Source organism: Rosa chinensis, chromosome 2 (assembly GCF_002994745.2).
Source record: "Rosa chinensis cultivar Old Blush chromosome 2, RchiOBHm-V2, whole genome shotgun sequence".
NCBI classification, from domain to species: domain Eukaryota; kingdom Viridiplantae; phylum Streptophyta; class Magnoliopsida; order Rosales; family Rosaceae; genus Rosa; species Rosa chinensis.
This window is the reverse complement of record NC_037089.1, coordinates 66,889,033-66,908,481: the sequence shown is the minus strand read 5'-3', so window position 1 is coordinate 66,908,481 and position 19,449 is coordinate 66,889,033. Positions and strand designations below refer to the sequence as shown.

The following is a 19,449-nucleotide window of genomic DNA, read 5'->3' as shown; positions in this document are numbered from 1 at the left end:
AAGAAACAATATTACCAATTGAGAGATAAGAGATAGGCAGAGACTAGAGCAGAATAGATGAGAAATTTTAAGTTGTTCATGAACTAAATTCACATGTTTAACTAAATGCATCGATAATATGAAGAGAAAACTTTATTTATTTTTAATTATTTTATATTGCTTAATAAAGAAAGGTGAAAACTTTGAGCTTTGTTAAATTAAAGTATTAAACTTCTTTAGATTATCATATCTATGTGATGATTTTCTAAATTCATATTTCATATTAGGATAATAAGTTTGTCAATCTTAAAAGCCTAAGCCCTAAAGACGACCGCCTTAATTGCCTTGGCTAAGGGACGACCCTACTACGCTTATTTTAACATCAATAGAAGAAGCTAAGGTGAACCACATCAAACTGTGGAGGTCTTTGCTTCGTCCCCCTCTTTTTGTATCTATTTTTTCTTTATTAACATGGGGTGGTAAGCAGGTTTCTTTGCCTCTCTTATCCCTCTTTTTGAGCCAAAAAAAAAAAACAGCAATACCCTTTTTCACTTTGATTTTTTATTTATTTTTAATAATTATGTCAACTCATGTATGGATCAGCGAAATTACACATAATGACTTTACCCCTATGGAGATGTCAAAAAAGTTATTACCTAAATAATTCAACATTTTTAAAGGCAAAAGGCACATCCAAACCTACCCAACACAACCAGTGAAAATTTAAGGCGCACAAGAAGTGCAGGTATTCTTGACGAGTTGACGACATTACTCAAACTTGAGTACCTACGAATTCCTGCTCCAAAAATAAAAATTCTAAAAGAAAAACAATTAAATTAAAATAAAATAAAATAAACCAAAATAAAAAAACATAGGCCCACTGGGAGGCCAAACTTTGATGCTGTTGAACACTACAATAGTGCTAAAAAATTAACAATTTAATTAGAATATTTGTTGTAGAGAAACTGAAATTGAGAGAAAATCGCTGTGTATTCTCATTGATAATAAGGGCCTCTTTATATAGAGGATTACAATGTATAGAATCTCAATCATACAAGGAAAGTAATCGTACATTGAATAAGAATCTAGATCCTTCTAATTTAACCCTATTACCATGGTCAAGTAACCTAGAGTTTGGGCCAAACACAAACTCTCCCCCTTGTGTTGCCCAAACGCGGTGCTTCTCTCGTTGCCTCGTTAAAAACCTTGCCGAGTAACAAAAACCTAGTGGGACAAAAATAATCTCGGTCGAAGGGGAAAAAGAGCATAATACACCCTTCACGTTTCGAGGTGAACATGTAGACATCTCCCCCTGATGTCTGCGTCTCCTCCTGATGACTACGATCATGGGAGTTCATATAATTTCCGCAAGCCAATTCTTGCCACATGTTTCTCGAACATGGATTTAGGCAATGACTTAGTAAACAAGTCTGCCACATTATCCTCATATCGAACCTAGTTCACTTTGGTATTTGAGGAGAGTCTGTTGTTGCTGATTATGCTTGGTGTTGTCGCTTTTGATGTAGGCTTGCCTCATTTGTTCAAAACAAGCAGCATTATCCTAAATGCTCGTAAGCTCATCTGTGGTAGACTTCAAACCACAATTGTTCGAACATGCGTAATTATATATCTAATCCATATTCATTCACGAACCATTTCATGAAGAGCAATGATCTCTGCATTGTTCGAAGATATAGCGACTACGGTATGTTCTGTAGACCTCCAAGATATCACGGTCTTTTCCCATGGTGAACACTTAACCAGTTTGGGAGTGACCTTTGTGTGGGTCAGAGAGGTACCCAATATCAGCAAAACCTTCCAAAACACTTATATCATTTTAGGATGGGGATAGAGAACGCAGGCTAGCGTTGGCGGCGTTTCTGATGTGTGATGGGTCCGAATCCATCTTCTCTTTGTAGGGATAGAACAAGCCCATACCAATCGTACATCTCAAGTACTGAAAGATATCTTTTACACAAATCTAATGGCGTCGCGTTGGCGCAGAGCTATATCTTAGCTAACAAGTTCACAACATAAGAGATGTCTGGTCTTGTGCATTGGGATAAGTATAATAATGCGCCTATTATACTAAGTAAGGCACTTCTGCCTCTAGCACATCTCCGTCATCATCCTTTCGACGAATAGGATCATTTTCAGAATCAAGACTACGAACGATCATGGGGGTGCTTGAAGGCTTGACCTTATCAAAATGCCTAAGCATTTATCGAAACGATGCTCAAGTTCCAAACCGAGACAAAATCATGTTCTCCCAAAATCCTTCATCTCAAACTTCGGATTTCAAGTGTTCAGCGGTTTTCCTTAACTCTTTAAGGGCTTCTAATGAAGATCATGTCCAACATGAACCGCGATAGAATATGAAACTTGTTATAGAAACGCGTGGGCATATCCCTTCCCAATCAAGTAGTCACTTTAGTGAGCGTTTCAACCTCTTTGTAAACGCGCTCCATGGTCTAGAGCCACTTAACTTGGGTAAATGAAGTTCACCATGAACCTTCATGTATATTCCGTATCTAGATCCCTATAGAGATACGTAGTGACCACATTTGTAAGCTGCATGTTCAGTTATTCGGAAACTACCAAACTGACAGGGTAGTGGAGTGCAATGACATCCATTACTAGAGAATATGTCTCATCGTAGTCAATTTCAGGGCGTTTTATGAGAAGCCTTGCGCCAGAAGGAGAGATTACCATCTCTTTTTCTCACTACGCTTTCTAACAAAGATCCATTAGTCAACATGTTTTATGTTAGGAGGTGTTGGCATCACTAGCTCGAAAACCTTCCTCTTTGTTAGAGAATCCATCTTAACCTGGAACGCATCTTTCCATTAGGCTAAATCTCTCTACGTTGGCATTCATTCATTAACGGAGCGTGGTTTGATATCATCTGACTCAACAAACTCATGCGCAACTACATCATTAATTATGATGGAGTTTCTATCCTACGTTTCAAGTATACTAGTGTAATTTTCATAGAGCTCTATATTCTCAGGAATAGGTTCTGACATTGAGGCGTCCCCGAACGATAACCCTAACCCGGAAGATTCTCATGAGACGGATTTTGAGTCTTGATGATCAAAGGAGTAAAATGTGCCAAAGTGTCCTTCGAACCTACTGGCCTCCCACGCATCCTAGCTGGGGCCATGGCCTGTAACGCCAGAGTGCCACTCTCATTGGTGTTGGCGCAATGCCTACCTCCGTGTAGGGTGGCGCTACGTCCTCTCATAGGCACGTCCTTACTTGCAGGCTTGTTTCACTACTACAAAAAGTTAATCACACAACACTAATCACACAACGGAACACAAATCATCTGTTGTGTGTTGAAGTCATTTTTATCATACAACGGTGCTGATTATATTCTGTTGTGTGAATGCCAACAAAGTGATAACTTTTTTATCGGAACTACATTACATAACGGAATTAAGCATGGTCCGTCGTCTGAGCCTTAAAAATTGAGCGGCAGATTTCCCTCCACTCTCGAGTCTTGGTTGCCTCTTGAAATCTAAAATTTCAGCTACTTGATACAACGGTGCTTAAGATTTCCGTTGTGTGATTGAAAACTGGATGCCAAATTTTGAGGAAGCTTGCTTGAATGTCTTCCGCAAGGTAAACCTAGTGCAAGTTGTAGAAATTAGACAACAGAAGTTATACTTTTCTGTTGTGTGAAGTTGGAATATAGGCGGCAACATTTTAAGCCAAAATGCTATGGGCGCGGTATATTTCCCTCCATGTGTTTGGCATTTTGATTTTTGTAGTGCACTCTTACAACGGTTTGTTGGGTTTGTGTTGTGTGAGTCACTTTAGAATTTATTTGAAGTTTAATTAAACCTCCCACACTCTTGAAACTCTCTCGACAAAACAAACTGATGAAACTCCCCTCTCAGACACACTCACACACCCTAAATCTCAGTCCACTCTCAATCCTCTCTCACAAACCCTAAGTCTATTTGGATCTCTCTCACCATCCTCTCTCCCTATCTCTGTGCGAAACCCCAATCTCTCGTGAAAGCTCTCTCAATCTCGATCTGCAAGTCTGCAACCATGGCCGAAGCTCAAGAATCCGATCAAAAGAGTGAAGAAGAAGAAGAAGAGGAACACTATGGAAGCCGAAGCTCAAGAATCGAGCCCCCAAAACGACGCCATCATCACCTCCTTCTGCGAGATCACCTCCGCCTCCAAACAAGAAGCCCTCTTCTTCCTCGAATTCCACAATTACGACCTCGAAGCCCTCTTGTAGTCTTGGACAACGAAAACGCCACCGCTGCCGTCACCGTCACCAACCCGGTCCAGCCCTCCCACTCGCTCTCGCCGTCTCCGTCACACTCGCCCGAGTACTCTCCCTCCCAGTCGCCCACGCGCTCTCGCAGACGAAGCTAAACTCAACCACGACGACATCGCCAATGCTATTAAGAGTCTCACCGGTCACAGATACGTTGACTCTCAGGTACTTCAACTTCCCTAACCTCCTAATCTCATGCTTCAACACGAATAGTTTGATTTTCTTCAACAGAGATTTCAACTTGTTTATGTTCAATTTCTGGTGTGGCTTTAACTTCGCTACTGGATTCACACACTTGTTAGAATTAGGCACATAGACAATGCGCGAAGAAATTTGGCTATAGATTAATCCAATTTCCTATTCCTGGATTGTGTAATGGTGTGTTGATTACTTCTTGCTACTTGTCGATTTTGCAGGAGACGGGGGAGTGGAATGAGATTGACAGCCAACTTTTTCAACACTGAGCTTCCTGGATTGTGTATTCGATCAAATTCCTTACTGAACTTTCTCTTTCTCTTTTTGTGGTCTTCTTGTTTGGATTGGTGTGCTTAGGGTTTGGTTGTTTGTATTGTAGGGTTTCAGGTGTGCCATTCGCTTGGTGGAGGAACCGGATCTGGTATGGGGACTCTGTTGATTTCAAAAATCAGGGAGGAATACCCTGACAGCTTGGGGTAATGAGAAGGAATTTGTTGAGGATGCTGCAAATGAGTATGATGAGAGTACTATTAATTGTGCTTCATAACTCGGGCTGCTGGTGAGTGTTAGTTTAGTAATAAAAAAATTATAAGAATCCTTTGTTTCTTAAACAATGTTGAGCAATTATTCGAATGTTGAGCAATTTCTCTAATAACTGTTTTATGCTTGTTTAGAGATTTAATCTGTTCATATTACTCTTGACCTGCAGTTTCATTCAGTTACTCAAATTCCGAGAGCCAGGAGGTTTCAATGAATATCAGTCGCTCTGGAAACAAGAAGCATGGTGGAACATTCAAGTGTGACTCCACAGCAGAAATTACCCCCAACCAGATGAGGTGACTGGGGATGCACTGTATGATGTAAGTCATACAGCCACACTGACTTTCCTTAAACTAAAATGAAAGCACAACATTTGCATAGATTAGACACCTAAAGTTCGGTTTTTCAAGTTTAAAAATCATGGTTTCATATATGTGCAGGTTTCACCCGGTTGTGTAAAGGCATATATGTTCATAGAGTCGCAAACACTGTGCTACTGTGCTGAGTGAGATGTAAAGAGTCATAACCTGTAGTGTAGATTAAGACTTAGTAGGTAATATCTGATCTAATATGCTCGTTACCCAATTGTTCTGGGAACATAGAAAGCTATTACCGGTCTTCGAGGATGACAACTATTTGGAATATGTTTGTGTTGGTATAAACTGTGATATCCTTTGATCAACGAATTGAAATTCTGATATATGTTTCTGCGAACTAGTTGTGTAATTTTGCAAGTAATCTCATCAGAACCATGAGCCTCTGATTATGGGGAAGTTGGTAAGCTTCCTTTATTTTTATTTTTTTCCTATAGTTCTCTTCCTACTAATGTGAGAATTCTGAGTCACTTATATTGTCAGTATGGCTTCTCATAACCGCATATACTTCTAGGCATACGTTCCTAATAGCTCATTTTTCAGCTCTCACTTAGATAATCTTGTGGCCGGGGTATGAAATGAAATAGAAATACACTTTTACATTAAATGACTAGTTGGTGGTATTTTCTCCTGGTGGCTACTTTCATTAGATGATCCTTTAACCTTCAGCATACTACTTACAAATTCAGTTAATGAACGGTAAACACAAACTGTTCTTGAAGTCCTGCATATCCATATGTCCAGCATTGTATAATAGTCTCAACTCTCAACTGTTCTAATAAACATGTGTTTCCTGGTCACTTGAAGTCAATTTTTTTTTTTTTTACATCATTATGTCTGCTTGTATCAAACGAGTAACCTGAGCAATCTGTATCAGGTTTGGAATGAACAATGGTGAGCTTAAGAAGACACAAACGCTCAAGCCTATCCCCTGGTAATGTTAATTGAATGTGCATACACCTTTCTGTCCAAAAAATGTGCATATCCCTTTATTGTTGTGCCTTTTCGGCGGTTACCATGTCATGCTACTTGATAATGGATTATAATTTCTTTTGTCTATTCTTTCTAGGTTTCTCAAGCCTCTAAACTTGGTGGGCTTTAGTTTCTCTGCATGATTGGACATTTACCATCCTTGAAGAAGTTATCTTTTGAACATATTTTTGTTTTATATGAGTTAAAAGAGTTGCGCTTATAAAATTGCAGGTCAAGAAGCTGCAAAGGGCTTGTCTAAGGAACCCTGTGAAGGTATGATGAGAGCCTGCAACATGTTCATTCTCCACAAATTTCTCTCAAATTGAAACCTAATTTCCCGAGTTATCTCAGATTGAAGTAGCATCTAAATATTCTACCGTTGATACACTAAAGCACCAGTATCGTTTTCTGCCGTCCCAGCACAAGGTTTCTTCCATTTTGTTTTTCTTCTAATTTTAGTATTTTTAATCCTTTATGATGTACTCATTTAGATGTCATATGCACTCTCATGTTCATAAGTAAAGTATATTAGGGGTCAGCGTACTGCTAATAATTGCTCAGAAGAGTACAGAAATATGTCTATTCTAAAACACTACATTCAAACAGATGTCAGGAACTTGTGGATCCTCTGGCAATTATAGCTACTGAAGTGGACTCGTTTATATATCTGCTGAACATCCTGAATTGATAGTTAGATCTAAAATGTGGGTGCTTAGCATGAGTGACTTTTGTAATGAGATATGAATGGTGGTTGTAGGGTAGCAATGGTGCTACAAAGACAGACAAATATGAAGCATTTATTGAGCATTTGAAATATACTGTGCACTGTAAATCAGATGTAATGCCAGATACTGTGGCTTGCAGTTTTACTTTGTGCATGGAGTTCCTGCTGTTTTTGTTTTTGTATAATGTCCAACTCCCTTTGGTATAAACTCAAGTTCACTACTTTTGTGCGTACAGGACTGTTATCTTGTATATATTCTGACTGAGAAGTGTCAATGTACAACTATGGTTTTTACTCGTACATGTGATGCAACACTCCTATTGGCTACGATGCTTCGAAATCTTGGTATAAGAGCCACCCCTATTAGTGGTCATATGAGCCAGGTATGTTACACTGAATTAACACTTGCGAGTCTTTACTCATTTTGAAGCATTTTCAGTTGGTTGATATTATGGAATTTATCTGACCTTGTTTGTGTCATCCTTTTGGCAGTCAAAACGACTTGGTGCCTTAAATATGTTTAAAGCTGGAGAGTGTAATGTACTTATCTGCACTGATGTGGCAAGTAGAGGATTGGATATTCCGTTGGTGGATATGGATATTAATTATGATATTCCCTCAAATTCTAAGGTGAGGCTTTCTATTTGCTAATGTGGTGTAGGGCCGGTTGTTTGTCATTTGTGTCAGGGTCTTAATATGTATGTTTGCTACTTAGTTGAGGAATTGATGCTGTTTAAAACAACTATACCGTGTACTTTGAAGCTGCATTTTGTAACTCAATGGGAAGATCTGGATCCCCTTATTATACTAGTCTAAAGTTATCATAGTTTCTGTAGTTGTGGTATTACTGAGAGCACTTTCTGTTGCACTCAAATACAATTATGAAACTTATCACCAGCATGTGACAGTAGGTAGTAATGTCTTTGATACAGCCTTATTGTCCTTCTTTCCCCAACGTATCAACATCATCTTAATTCGGCTTGTCTTTGATACCGCTTTGGCTATCTTCTTGCATCACATAAAGTTTCCTTTTCTTAAATACTGAACCTCTTTCATTCATGCCATGTTTTAGGAAAAGTATTTCCAGGTGATGCGGTCCTAGACACGAAAGAATCCCCCCTTGTGGTTTGTTTCGGGGAGATGCTAATTGATTTCGTCCCAACCACCAATGGACTTTCATTGACCGAAGCACCTGCATTTAATTGATTTCGTCCCAACCACCAATGGACTATCATGCTCTTTTGCTGCAATATGTGCTCACTCGTGAAGCTTCACAATAAGCTTGGAGGTGATGCAAATGAGAGTATATATAGTGCACAGGATGCTTGATAAAATGGCACAAGAAGGTTTTGTTGAAGCGAAAAGATATTATATAAGCTTTTGATTCATGTGTAGCTAGCTAGGAATGTTTTCTTGTTTGGTACATTACCTAGTCACTTGAATTTATGGATGTTTGAAAAATGGTAATGGAATGATATGGATTTGAGTACTTTTTATGTGGTAATTACTGTCCAATATTTAGTCTTACAACACAATGAAAATCAATGTAGTTGCGTGAACTAACAACCAACAACAAAATAAACAAAGTTCTGTTGTGTGAGATTCATAACACACAACAGAAACCAAATAGAGTAGTTGTGTGAACTAACAACCAACAACAAAAGAAAACAAAGTTCTATTGTGTGAGATTCATAACACACAACAGAAATGAAATCATCTCCGTTGTCTGAGTAATCAACAGACAAGGGATATAATTTCACTTCAGTTGTGTGTTATTAATATCAGACAACAAAGAATGAGTAATATCTGTTGTGTGTTACATATCTTAGACAACAAATAATGAGTAATATCTGTTGTGTGTTATGAATCTCAGACAACAAAGAATGAGTTATATCTGTTGTGTGTTATGAATCTCACACAACAGTGAATTCTTTCTTCTGTTGTCTGAATGTACCGACACATCCTCGCGCATGCCATGCCAGGCACATGCTTGCGCATAATTCACACAACGGAAACAGATATTCTGTTGAGCAAAGCATTGTCACACAACGGTGAAATCACTGTTGTCTGATTTTTCAATCACACAACACTCGTTTAGACCACGGTTAGTTTGGTCATCACACAACAGAAAATCACCGTCGTCTGATGACCTTTTTGTAGTAGTGTTTGCAGCATATTTGTGTGATCTCGTCACTTTAACAGGGATCGAGATGAGACATAGTGGGGACATGCCACGACAATTCCTGTCGTTTTTGCTGGACATCCGTGTTCTTATCTCCCCCTAACGACCGGAAGACTGTCCCATCAAAGTGACAACCCGTAAATCTAGCGGTAATGAGATCGCCTTGCAAGGACATTAAGTTGCGGACGATTGTTGGAGTCTCAAATCCAACGTAGTTGCCCATTGGTCTGTAAGGACCCATCATAGAGCGCTGTGGCGGCGCAATTGGCACATAAATGGCTCACTCAAATACGTGTAAGTACGATACTTATACATAGTCACTAGCTGTAACGCAGAGGTACATTGAGTGGCAGTGGGTCGTAGACGAATTAGCATAGCTGCATGCGATATTGCATCACCCCAAGCGGATATAAGGAGATTGATGCGCATTACCAATGTTCGGACTATCATCGTAGTCATTTCCGCAAGACCATTTGGGTGTGTACATGGGAGCATGATGTCTAACATAAGTCCCACTGCAATATCCATCGAAAGTCTTTCGATGTAAACTCTCTAGCATAGTCAAATCCAATTGACTGAATAGGATGATCTGGGGAGTGAGCCCGTTGTTATATGATATGTGCTAAGAGTGTAGCATAAACAGCATTTATAGGTGGACAATGGCTCAACACGTGACTAGCGTGTTTGCATGTCAACCAACATCATGAAATATTTAAGCGTCCGCAAGTTGGTTGAATCAATCCACATAATCCCCATGGATTCTATGTAAGAAAATAATGAGTATGTTCATTTCCTTTGCATGGGACGGTCTCAGTCCTAATTTCCCTAAGGAACGGGCTTGTAAAATGAGCAAGAGGCTTTAGAAGCAACCAATGAGTATTTTGGTTAGGCATGAGCGTCTGAAAAGTTATTTGAAGCAAGTTGGTGATTGCAACATCACCTGGGGCGCCATCACCATGATGGACGCTATCCATGGCGTTATGGATAAGGACTGTGCTAGCCCTAGGCTGGTGGTGGAAGGAGGCAGTGCCCTAGGCAGCTGCGTCGGTCATACTTAGTCCAGAAAATCAACTTTTGATTCATGCTTCGTTTCGCTCGAAAGAAATGACGTCCATGTGAACTCTTTAGTAGACGGATCATCATATCATGACCAAGATGACCTATCCTGTCGTGACAAAGCCAATATGTGTTTAAATCTAAGAGATCTGCTCTTGTAACTTTATTGGATTTAATAGCTCAAATAGTGACATAAAATCCACTAGAGAGACACATAAAGTTCTCTAAGATGCGCCTTTATTTGCAATCATTAGAGGTATTGCAAAGGAACTAATTTTCGTTCTCTACATGCGTTTTCATATAGAATCCGTCGACTATTCATAGGTGTGATTCGCCCTAGAAGCATAGAGAGTTTCTGTAACAGTAATTAAGGTGTCATTTGGCAAGTGGAACTTAGGCTATTCCATGTCCTTAAATTAATACTGATGGCCCAGCCATCATAGTCACAAAAGTCATATGCTCAGAATCAAAATAGAGTCCTAAAGAACTCGAAATTTTATTCATAAGCCAACAGAGTTACATCATTGTCTCTTTGACTAAACAAAATCTAATCCAAAATGATAGCTAATGCGAAACAATGGTAGTCGTCTAACTTCTTTCGGTATTTGCAAAATAAATGTGATCAGGTGAGTAGAGAGATGTCGGTGGAGCAAGACTCGCTTAAGTACCACTAATCTCATAACCTTCCTAGATATCACACTTACTTTGAGTGAGCCTACTTTGAAGAAAAGCTAAACCATTGGCATTTACTACAAAAATATATGGCAATTGCCTATTACATCTCTTGGAAAAATAAAGACTTAAACAGAATTGACGATCTATTGATCCCAGCCAGATTTGTAGTCTTCAACCCTTCACTCTAGATCATCTTCTTGATCTTCTTGTTCCATATAGTTAGCTTCTCTTGCTTCACAATATGCTTTGTAGGTGGTGACAATTTCTTCACGAGCTCTACAAATGTATGCCTAATGATCAGACACTCCACATCGAGAACATACATCTCTTTGCTTAAACTCCATTGATTGAGGCGCTTTGAAAGCGTCATTTAGATGGCTCTTAGTGTTGGTGGCGCCACCAACATAGCCAGAGGCGTTGCCTCCTTCTCTCTTTCCACGTTTACCTCTTCGGTTCCCTGTTCGCCTATTTTGGCGATTACCTTCCCAAGTAGAGAGATTATATGGACCAGAACGTCCAAATGTATTCCTAAGATGAGGGTTTCGCTTTTAGCGCCCTCTCTTTAGGGCGCGACTATAATTGGATTTCAGAATATGCTCTGTTCCCACGGATCTCGAATTATAGTTCTTCACAAAGATGTTGTCATGCTTTTCAGCGACATTCATAGCTCCAATGAGCTCATGAAACCTTGTGATTCATAGTAACATCGATTTGATAGTTCTTAGCAACTATCAATGCAGAGACGGGGAAAGTAGGGAGAGTCTTCTCAATCAACATCGCATTTGTGATCTTTTTACCACAGAATTCCATTAAGGATTTAATGTGAAGTGCTTCCGAGTTGTAGTCAAGAACTGACTTGAAATCACAGAAGCGGAGGCTATGCCATCTCAATTCTAGGTCAGGAAGCAGAGAGTCATGGAAGTTGCCAAATCTATCTTCAAGTGAGACCCACAGCCTTCTGGGGTCTTCTTCATTCATACACTCGTACTGGAGCAAATCATCCATATGATGAGTCATTAGGATGATGGCTTTCGCCTTATTTGCCTCTAAGGCTGCTCTATTTGCTTCCAAAGCTTGAGCTTGCTCAATAGTTAGCACATCTTGGCTAGGCTCGAGAATCGTATCCAAGATTCCATCGGCCTTGAGACGCTGGCGGATATCACGAACCCACCTGTGATATTCAGAGCCAGTTGTTCCCAATGGAGCAAAGTCCAATTTGTTCAGGTTACTCATCCTAAAATAGAACAAGAAATTAGGGTTAGTTTCGGAGCGAAAAAGACTACCACGAAAACAAATAAAATTTCTGAGCGTAGTCGCTTCCAAGAAAATCGTATCCAAGATTCCATCGGCCTTGAGATGCTGGCAGATATCACGAACCCACTTGTGATATTCAGAGCCAGTTGTTCCCAATGGAGCAAAGTCCAATTTGTTTAGGTTACTCATCCTGAAAGAGAACAAGAAATTAGGGTTAGTTTCGGAGCGAAAAAGGCTACCACGAAAACAAATAAAATTTCTGAGCGTAGTCGCTTCCAAGAAATTCGATTCCAAGAGGGGTTGGATTAGATCGAAACAATGATGTTTGCGGTCGATCGTTTTATCTCAACAAACTCTAAGTTTGGAGAACTCTACAAGCTCCAAGCTTGGAGTGAGCACGAACCCCCACAGTTCGGCTTAATTTGGTCTCCCCTATGATAAAGAAAGGGGGGGGGTATAAGAAGGGAGGTTGCAAGTCCCCGAAAAAGAAGAGAAATTAAATTTAAAAACTCTAAAAAAAAGGGAACGTTTAGTAAAAAATACCTCAAAATAGGTCGTCGGAAAATTTGACAGGAAAAAGTCGTTGGAAAATGGCCTGAAAAGTCCCCGGAAAGTGACTGGAAAAGTTGCTAGAAAGTCGCCGGAAAAGTAGTTGACCGACGTTGACTGTTGACTAGGGGCTGACCGAGCTGACGTGGTAATGGGTCCCCGGATGCTGACATGGCAGATTGATGTGGCTGTGTTGACGTGGATGATGACGTGGCTGTGGGGCAGGTGTATTAGTGGGCCGGGTCAGGTCAGTGGGCTTCTAGGCTCTTTTTTTTTTTTTTTTTTTTTTTTTTTTTCTGGGCTGGGCTTCCTTTCTTCTCTTTTTCTTTTCTTTTTTTCTTCTTTTCTGCTGGTTCAATATGCAGCTGCTCAGGTGGTCGGTTCAAGTCTTTTTAGGCTTGTTTTTGGACTTTTTCTTCCGATTCCTGAAACTTCTAATCAAGGGGCTTCTGCTATCAAAATTTGGTGGAAATTGGAGGTCTGAAAGATGGTGAACCGGTGGAATATTTGCTGTGAGTTGTATGGAGCTTCCGGTAGCCGGTTCGGTAGGTTTCCGACTGGTTCTTGGTGTGCCGCCGCCGGTTCTGGACTCCTGGAATCGAGTTCTTCAAGGTGTGATGTGGAGGCAGAAAAGGCTTCAAGGTTTTGTATTCGGATTCAAGGTTTTTAGCTTCTTGAATCAGGGTTTGACTATTTGTTTCAGGGTTAGGGCTTCGTGCTGATAACAATTAGAGAAACTGAAATTGAGAGGAAATCGCTGTGTCTTCTCATTGATAATAGGGGCCTCTTTATATAGAGGATTATAATGTATAGAATCTCAATCATACAAGGAAAGTAATCGTACATTGAATAGAAATCTAGATCATTCTAATTTAACCCTATTACACTAGGTCAAGTAACCTAGAGTTTGGGTCAAACACAAATTAGGGTTTACTTGAACAATATCAACATAATTCAAAGAAGTACCCAAACTTCAATCAAATTAACAAAGAGACCACACTCCAAATCCATACAAAATCTGAAAAACAAAATTTATCAAACAAATACTTATTACACAAAACTTAACGTCACCTCCGCGTCTATTCCCACTGTGCCCTAGAATCCCCAAAACTTCACCGTCAAGCAACTTGAACCTCTATAATCAAAACCCCAAGTAACAATTGATCGTAGTAGAGAGGGAGAGATGAAAGTCCAAACGACGCCGTTCGGCTCTTCAAACGAAATGGTGAGGTCTTGCGTATCGGTCAACTTACGTAGGTGTCATATGATAGCTAGTAGCATACGAAGAACACACACCAAATATGATCTCATTGAAGAACTGAACACACACATACACGTCCCTAAGTAATCTATGAAAAACAACTTTGTCACACACATTTTGATCATATATATATATTTACGTGTAAGACTTGAATGTCAATCATATTTACATGAGAACAAATTGGAGGCTGCAGCAGACTATGAATCCAATGCCTCTAGCTTATTTGCTCAAGCCAACAGTTCGGGAGCCAAAATTGCAATTGAAAAGAGAGGAAAAGAAATTCTAGTGCGAACCTAATTGGCAAATAATTTATTCTATACTTCCTGCTTATTTTTAAAAACTCAAAATTGTTTCTCATGATCCCTCTTGATTTTCTGCCTGTGAAGATGTGCTTGACTGGCTCTTGAGCTGTGGATCACTCATTACTTCCTGCAACAGTTGTTTGAAAATTATATGAATAAACTTGTGAAATGAGCTACTGATTAGCTTCCAAATGCTTCTAAAATATTTCAATTATTTGACTTACCTGTTGATCAGAAACATTGAATTGAATGGTGGAATTAGGACCGGTACTGCCTCCTGATAACATGATGTTCATATTTTCTTCACCAAGTTCTCTCAGCTTACTTAGCTCTGGCAGTACAACATTGCATAGATCTGGCCTGTCTTTGCGTCTGAGTTCTGCGCATTGGAGTGCTAGCTTTGCTAGCTTTAAGGCTTCTTCAACAGGCCAATCAAGCACATCAGGGTCCAAAACCTCAGCAAATTTGTCCTTCTCAATAGCCCTTTCGACGAGGTGAGTCAATCCCATTGGTGGCCTTGATGTTATCATTTGCAAGAGCATAACGCCTAAGGAGTAGACATCAGATTTCACACCAAGCATTCCTGTCTGTTGGTACTCCGGGTCTATATAGCAGAATGTACCAGCTGTTGATGTCATCAGGTACTGAGTCACATTTTCAGCAACAGCTGGGACTAGTCTGGCCAACCCAACATCACTGATCTTACTTACAAAGTTGTGGTCCAGTAAAATGTTTCCGGGCTTGAGGTCACGATGCACCAAGGGTTCTGGCTTGGTCTGGTGGAGAAAGAGAAGACCTGTGACAATCTCAGCTGCAATTCGAAACCTGAGTTGCCAAGATAGAGGTGGGCTGTTCCCTTTCCTTTTGAGACGGTCCTCTAAGCTTCCATTGGCCATATATTCATAGACTAAAATGCCATACTCGGGGCAGGCTCCTAGAAGTAGCACCATGTTGGGATGTCGAATGCAGCTGAGAATGTCAATCTGCATTTTATCATGACAAAAGAGGTTAGATACAAACTTGTCCATACAAGCTTTCTTACATCTACATAGTATCAGATTTCGAAGAACAAGTTGTTGGTTTACAATGAAATTGTCAAAGGAAACACTGATATGTAGGCACATAAACTTGGCAAACGTGAGAAAATCAGGTAAACAATATCTAAACCCTAAAGCTATATCAAGTATTCACTGAGTCACTAGGAGAATTTTGGCATTTACTTGCAATTCTTTCTTATTATGTACTTTTTTATTTCATTTGAGGAAGACTTATCTTGGAAAATACTTCAAGAAACTAAGTTTGAAATAAATAAATAAATCATATTAACTAAACAAGTTTCTCAGACCCTCACCTCTTGCTGAAACTGTGACCTTCCTTGAGCTGCATCTGGACGCAAGACCTTGACTGCAACTGGTGTGTGATCAAGATAGCACTTATAGACAGGACCATAACCTCCTTCCCCAATTTTTCGACTTGGAGCAAAGTGCTCTGTTGCTGCTTCTATCTCATCAATGCTATATCTCCTGTATTTGGTATCAGAGTTGGCTAGATTATTCAATATCTTGCTCATTTCCTCTGCTTCCCTGAGGGCTTTCATTTCTGTATGTGCTCGTTTTTGTGATTCCAACTCTGCAATTCTCTTAGCAGCATCAGCTGCTTCCATGGCTGCCCTGCACCTAGCTTTTTCTTTCTCAGCGACTGCAATTGCAGCTTCTTGAGCCAGTCGTGCCTCCTCTAGCTTTTGTTCCTCTTCAGCCTTCAAATTGTTCAGCTCCATTTCCTGCAGTCGACTCACATGAATTTAAAAAATACCATGGAGTCTTGAAAAGCAGAAAGAAAATTTTTCTTATCATGACCGACCTTCTGTTTAGCTGTAAGTGCTTCTCTACATGCTGTGCTGTACATGTCCATTGTTTGCTTCAACTCTAGCTTTAGCCTCCTCATCTCAGCTTCAACTTCCTCCTGCGTGAGTTTGAAATCACTAAATCATTCGCAAGCGACAATGCTTGACAAGACATTTCTTTAAGAATATCATGTCCTCACCAGGTTTTGTGATGACCATGAAGATGATGTTAGGCTGGTGTCAGACACCATCGAAAAATCATTCATAGAATTGAGGTCCCCGAACCTAGGTGCTATAGGGATTGAACCAAAGCTGTGGTCGGAGCTGGTAGATAACCGCCCTCCTCGGCCTTGATCAATATACTCATACATTACAGATGAAGCACGGTCTGTGCTTGCTCTGTCTGAGCTTATAAATGATATGTCACTTTCAGATTCTGAGAATCCTCCACTCATCCTTCCTTTAGTAAAACCTCCTCCTCCTCTAGCAAATGGCGATCTATTTCCATTCAGGATGATCAGATTAGTCCTTTCGTAAATCACATAGCATTATTAGTTTAACACATCATATTACACACTAACTAAACCAGGTTTTTTTTTTACCTGAATGGGTCATCTGGCAAGTTACGAGGCTTGAACGATGGCTTGGCTGCTTGATTTAGAGGATCAATATATCGCATCTTGAGTTAGTTACTAAAACCAAAATGGATTACATTAAAGATTGATTATTGGGAGAAGCAAACCTTTCAAGTATATGTTGTGTTTAGGTGTTTCAGATACTTTAGAAGCATTCTGCTTATTTAGGGACTCAATGTGGGAAAGTAGTGGAGATCTATATGGGGCAGCACGAGAAGCATTTCGCTGTGAAGAGGGCTTCCCTTTGGAGATGACATATACCGTGCAGAAATCTGGTGCCCCTTTTAAGACACTGCTTGACATACCTGATGACTTGAATCTGCACCAGAAAATATACTGTTGTAACAAACCGAATACCGAAACAAAAAAAGGTGATATATGAACATAGCCTACATAAAATGTTTCAAAGTAAACACAGAGAGGGAGATGAAAAACAGAATAAAATAGAATAAAACAAAGCCGATAGCATCAATCATTTATTGTTTGTTAAGGTACGTACTCAAGGTTTGCAATCCCTGGTGAGTTTAATTGTGGAAGTGCCAATTGTGTGTGTGTGTGTGTATAAGAATCAATATTATTACTTAGTATGTTGGATTACACGAAAATAAATAAGCAAAATGTGGTAATTACCTTATAAAACCATGCTTTGACGGAGCTCCAAGAACCAGGGTCTCAATTGCAGCATAAGAAACATACTCTGTTAATGCTTTTCCAATATCTGTATCTTCAAGTATGACATCAAGGCATTGTATCTGTAAAGATGAACTTGCATGAGAAACCAATCAATAGGCAGCAAACATTAAACAGCATGTATTGTAAATAAGACGTGAGGCATTTTGCTGCCCCCAGAAGGGTACAATGTGAGATATTCGAAAGTTACATCCTTTCGAGTACAATAGCAGTGGAATGTGAGGAACAGATCTTTGGTCATCTTTTCAAGCTTTTGTTTGTGCGGTGAGCTAGATGGGTTGTTTGAATCATAGATAATGGCATTGGCTCCAGCCACTGCACCAAAAGTTGACTCTGTTATTACAAATTTACAAATATAGTATTGCATTCGAAAATAGGAAAGCTAAGACGGAGAGAGATATCTACATGAATTTGTTGCGTTTTGCCGGTGAATAACATGAATTAGAACAACAGTTTGGCCCCGGGAGAGAATAGACTCAGCAGCCCACCTCAATGCATTTTGGCTCCCTTTGTCCTTGTCTATGGCGACCGCTACCAACCCATTTCCTCCTCCTCCACCTCCTTCTTTCATCTTCACCGCATTACCTCCTTTGTTATACCACATTGTTTTACAAAGTAAAGGTCCTACTCTTACTATGAGGAACCAAATTAATTAGTTCCTAGCTCGGACGTCAGAAATTGGGTACAAAATCAATAATGATATGTACAAAATGATGAACCTGAGATGATGAGGCCTTAAACAAACCTCTCATCACTTTTGAAACTCAGACCACATCAGAGTTTTACAAGAAGAGGTGCACAACCCTCTCTATTTTGGGATTTCAAATAAAGGCCTTACAATGCTAGAGTAGGCTGCCGGAAATAGACTACGACGCGCGGAAGGCATCTCAATGTCTCATTTTCTTATTTATTTTTTTCATTGGTTTTTGCTGTTTACATACATACGGAAATATTAATAATAAATAACGCTAAAGGAAAATCCCATTAAAACAGGGGTATCCCAAAGCTATAGGAAGACAAAGGATAGATCGCCGCAGGGGCAATAGGAGATGGCCCAGCCCAAATACTCGTCGCAATTGAAGGACCCGGGGAGGGACGACAAAAACGGGTGCGGATTTCGAGTCGTAGACCATAAACAAGGTCCCCATGGCTCGCTTGGTTGTCGAGGTCGAGCTTTGGTGAAAAATTCGATGGTGATGGAGGGTAGGATTGGGAATAGGGGTCGTAATCGGAGGTTGCGAAAGGCAGTGTAGAGGCGTGGTGATCGGTGGCGGTGATCGATGACAACAAAAAGGAGGAAAAGAGATCCAGGCGGAAGCCAGAGAGATATTCCTCAAGGTCAAGTGATGACAACAGTGATGGATATGAGAGTGGCTATGAAGGAGAAAAGAAGAGGAAGAAGCGAAGCCACAAAAGGCATAGGGGTGTTGAGAGAAAATTGCACACAGTGAGCGTAAATGTCACCTAACATAATTTCACTTGTATTCATTTAGTGAATAGAGTTTTTATTATTTCAGGTTCGACCATTCAAGACAGAATGTGTCTCTTAATTACAATCCCTTATTACAGGGAAACACCATTTGATTCCATTTATGAAGAAATCAATTGATGGGATGTGTGTTTGTTTGTTTGTTTTTGCAGCTGCACCTGGATGTTTGAATGGGTTGCCTACGTACCCTTGGAGAGGGATCAAGCCACTCGCAGTTCAAGAGTTCCAATGAGTGAATGACTCATTGAAGGGCTTTGATTTTGGATTGAGAGTAGTGTTTGGGACGAATTTGGTTTAAGTGGACTAGGGATTCGATTTTGTGTTTAGGACGCGGTTGCATCTAGATAGATTTGGTTCTAGATTGCCTACATACCCTTTGCGGGATCAAACCACATGTAGTTCTGGCATTTGAGATGTAAATGGGTAGATGAC

The 19,449-nt window shown here is 40.0% G+C and overlaps 1 protein-coding gene and 1 long non-coding RNA gene across 4 annotated transcripts; one reads left to right on the top strand and one right to left on the bottom strand.

The window, feature by feature from the left end:
• Nucleotides 1-6,577: 6,577 nt before the first annotated feature.
• On the top strand, nucleotides 6,578-7,699 carry LOC112183907. 2 transcript variants are annotated; one of them, XR_002929987.2, is made up of 4 exons: nucleotides 6,601-6,630; nucleotides 6,709-6,783; nucleotides 7,318-7,464; nucleotides 7,574-7,699. It is a non-coding gene; the product is annotated as an uncharacterized LOC112183907 (long non-coding RNA). The 2 variants fall into 2 exon arrangements; XR_005805519.1 differs by lacking the exon at nucleotides 6,709-6,783 and having other exon boundaries at nucleotides 6,578-6,630.
• A 6,474-nt stretch (nucleotides 7,700-14,173) lies between these two features.
• On the bottom strand, nucleotides 14,174-18,326 carry LOC112184809 (U-box domain-containing protein 35). 2 transcript variants are annotated; one of them, XM_024323045.2, is made up of 10 exons: nucleotides 17,934-18,326; nucleotides 17,719-17,843; nucleotides 17,469-17,590; nucleotides 16,946-17,157; nucleotides 16,806-16,851; nucleotides 16,404-16,701; nucleotides 16,221-16,322; nucleotides 15,712-16,140; nucleotides 14,585-15,343; nucleotides 14,174-14,487 (listed from the first exon to the last, which is right to left on the bottom strand). In XM_024323045.2, exons 1-10 carry the CDS (start codon nucleotides 18,130-18,132, stop codon nucleotides 14,413-14,415), a joined length of 2,367 nt encoding a protein of 788 aa, XP_024178813.1. In that variant the 5' UTR covers nucleotides 18,133-18,326; the 3' UTR covers nucleotides 14,174-14,412. The 2 variants fall into 2 exon arrangements, with proteins under 2 accessions (XP_024178813.1, XP_040371058.1); XM_040515124.1 differs by lacking the exon at nucleotides 17,934-18,326 and having other exon boundaries at nucleotides 17,696-17,835.
• Between the last annotated feature and the right edge of the window lie 1,123 nt (nucleotides 18,327-19,449).

Bases quoted from the DNA above. Each gene is read 5' to 3' on its own strand.
- LOC112184809 (XM_024323045.2), bottom strand. From the start codon at position 18,132: ATGTGGTATAACAAAGGAGGTAATGCGGTGAAGATGAAAGAAGGAGGT. The intron at 17,158-17,468 runs GTAATTACCACA...TTTCTGGTGCAG, and splicing joins TCAAAGCATGGTTTTATAAG to ATTCAAGTCATCAGGTATGT. The intron at 16,141-16,220 runs GTCGGTCATGAT...AGTCGACTGCAG, and splicing joins CACTTACAGCTAAACAGAAG to GAAATGGAGCTGAACAATTT.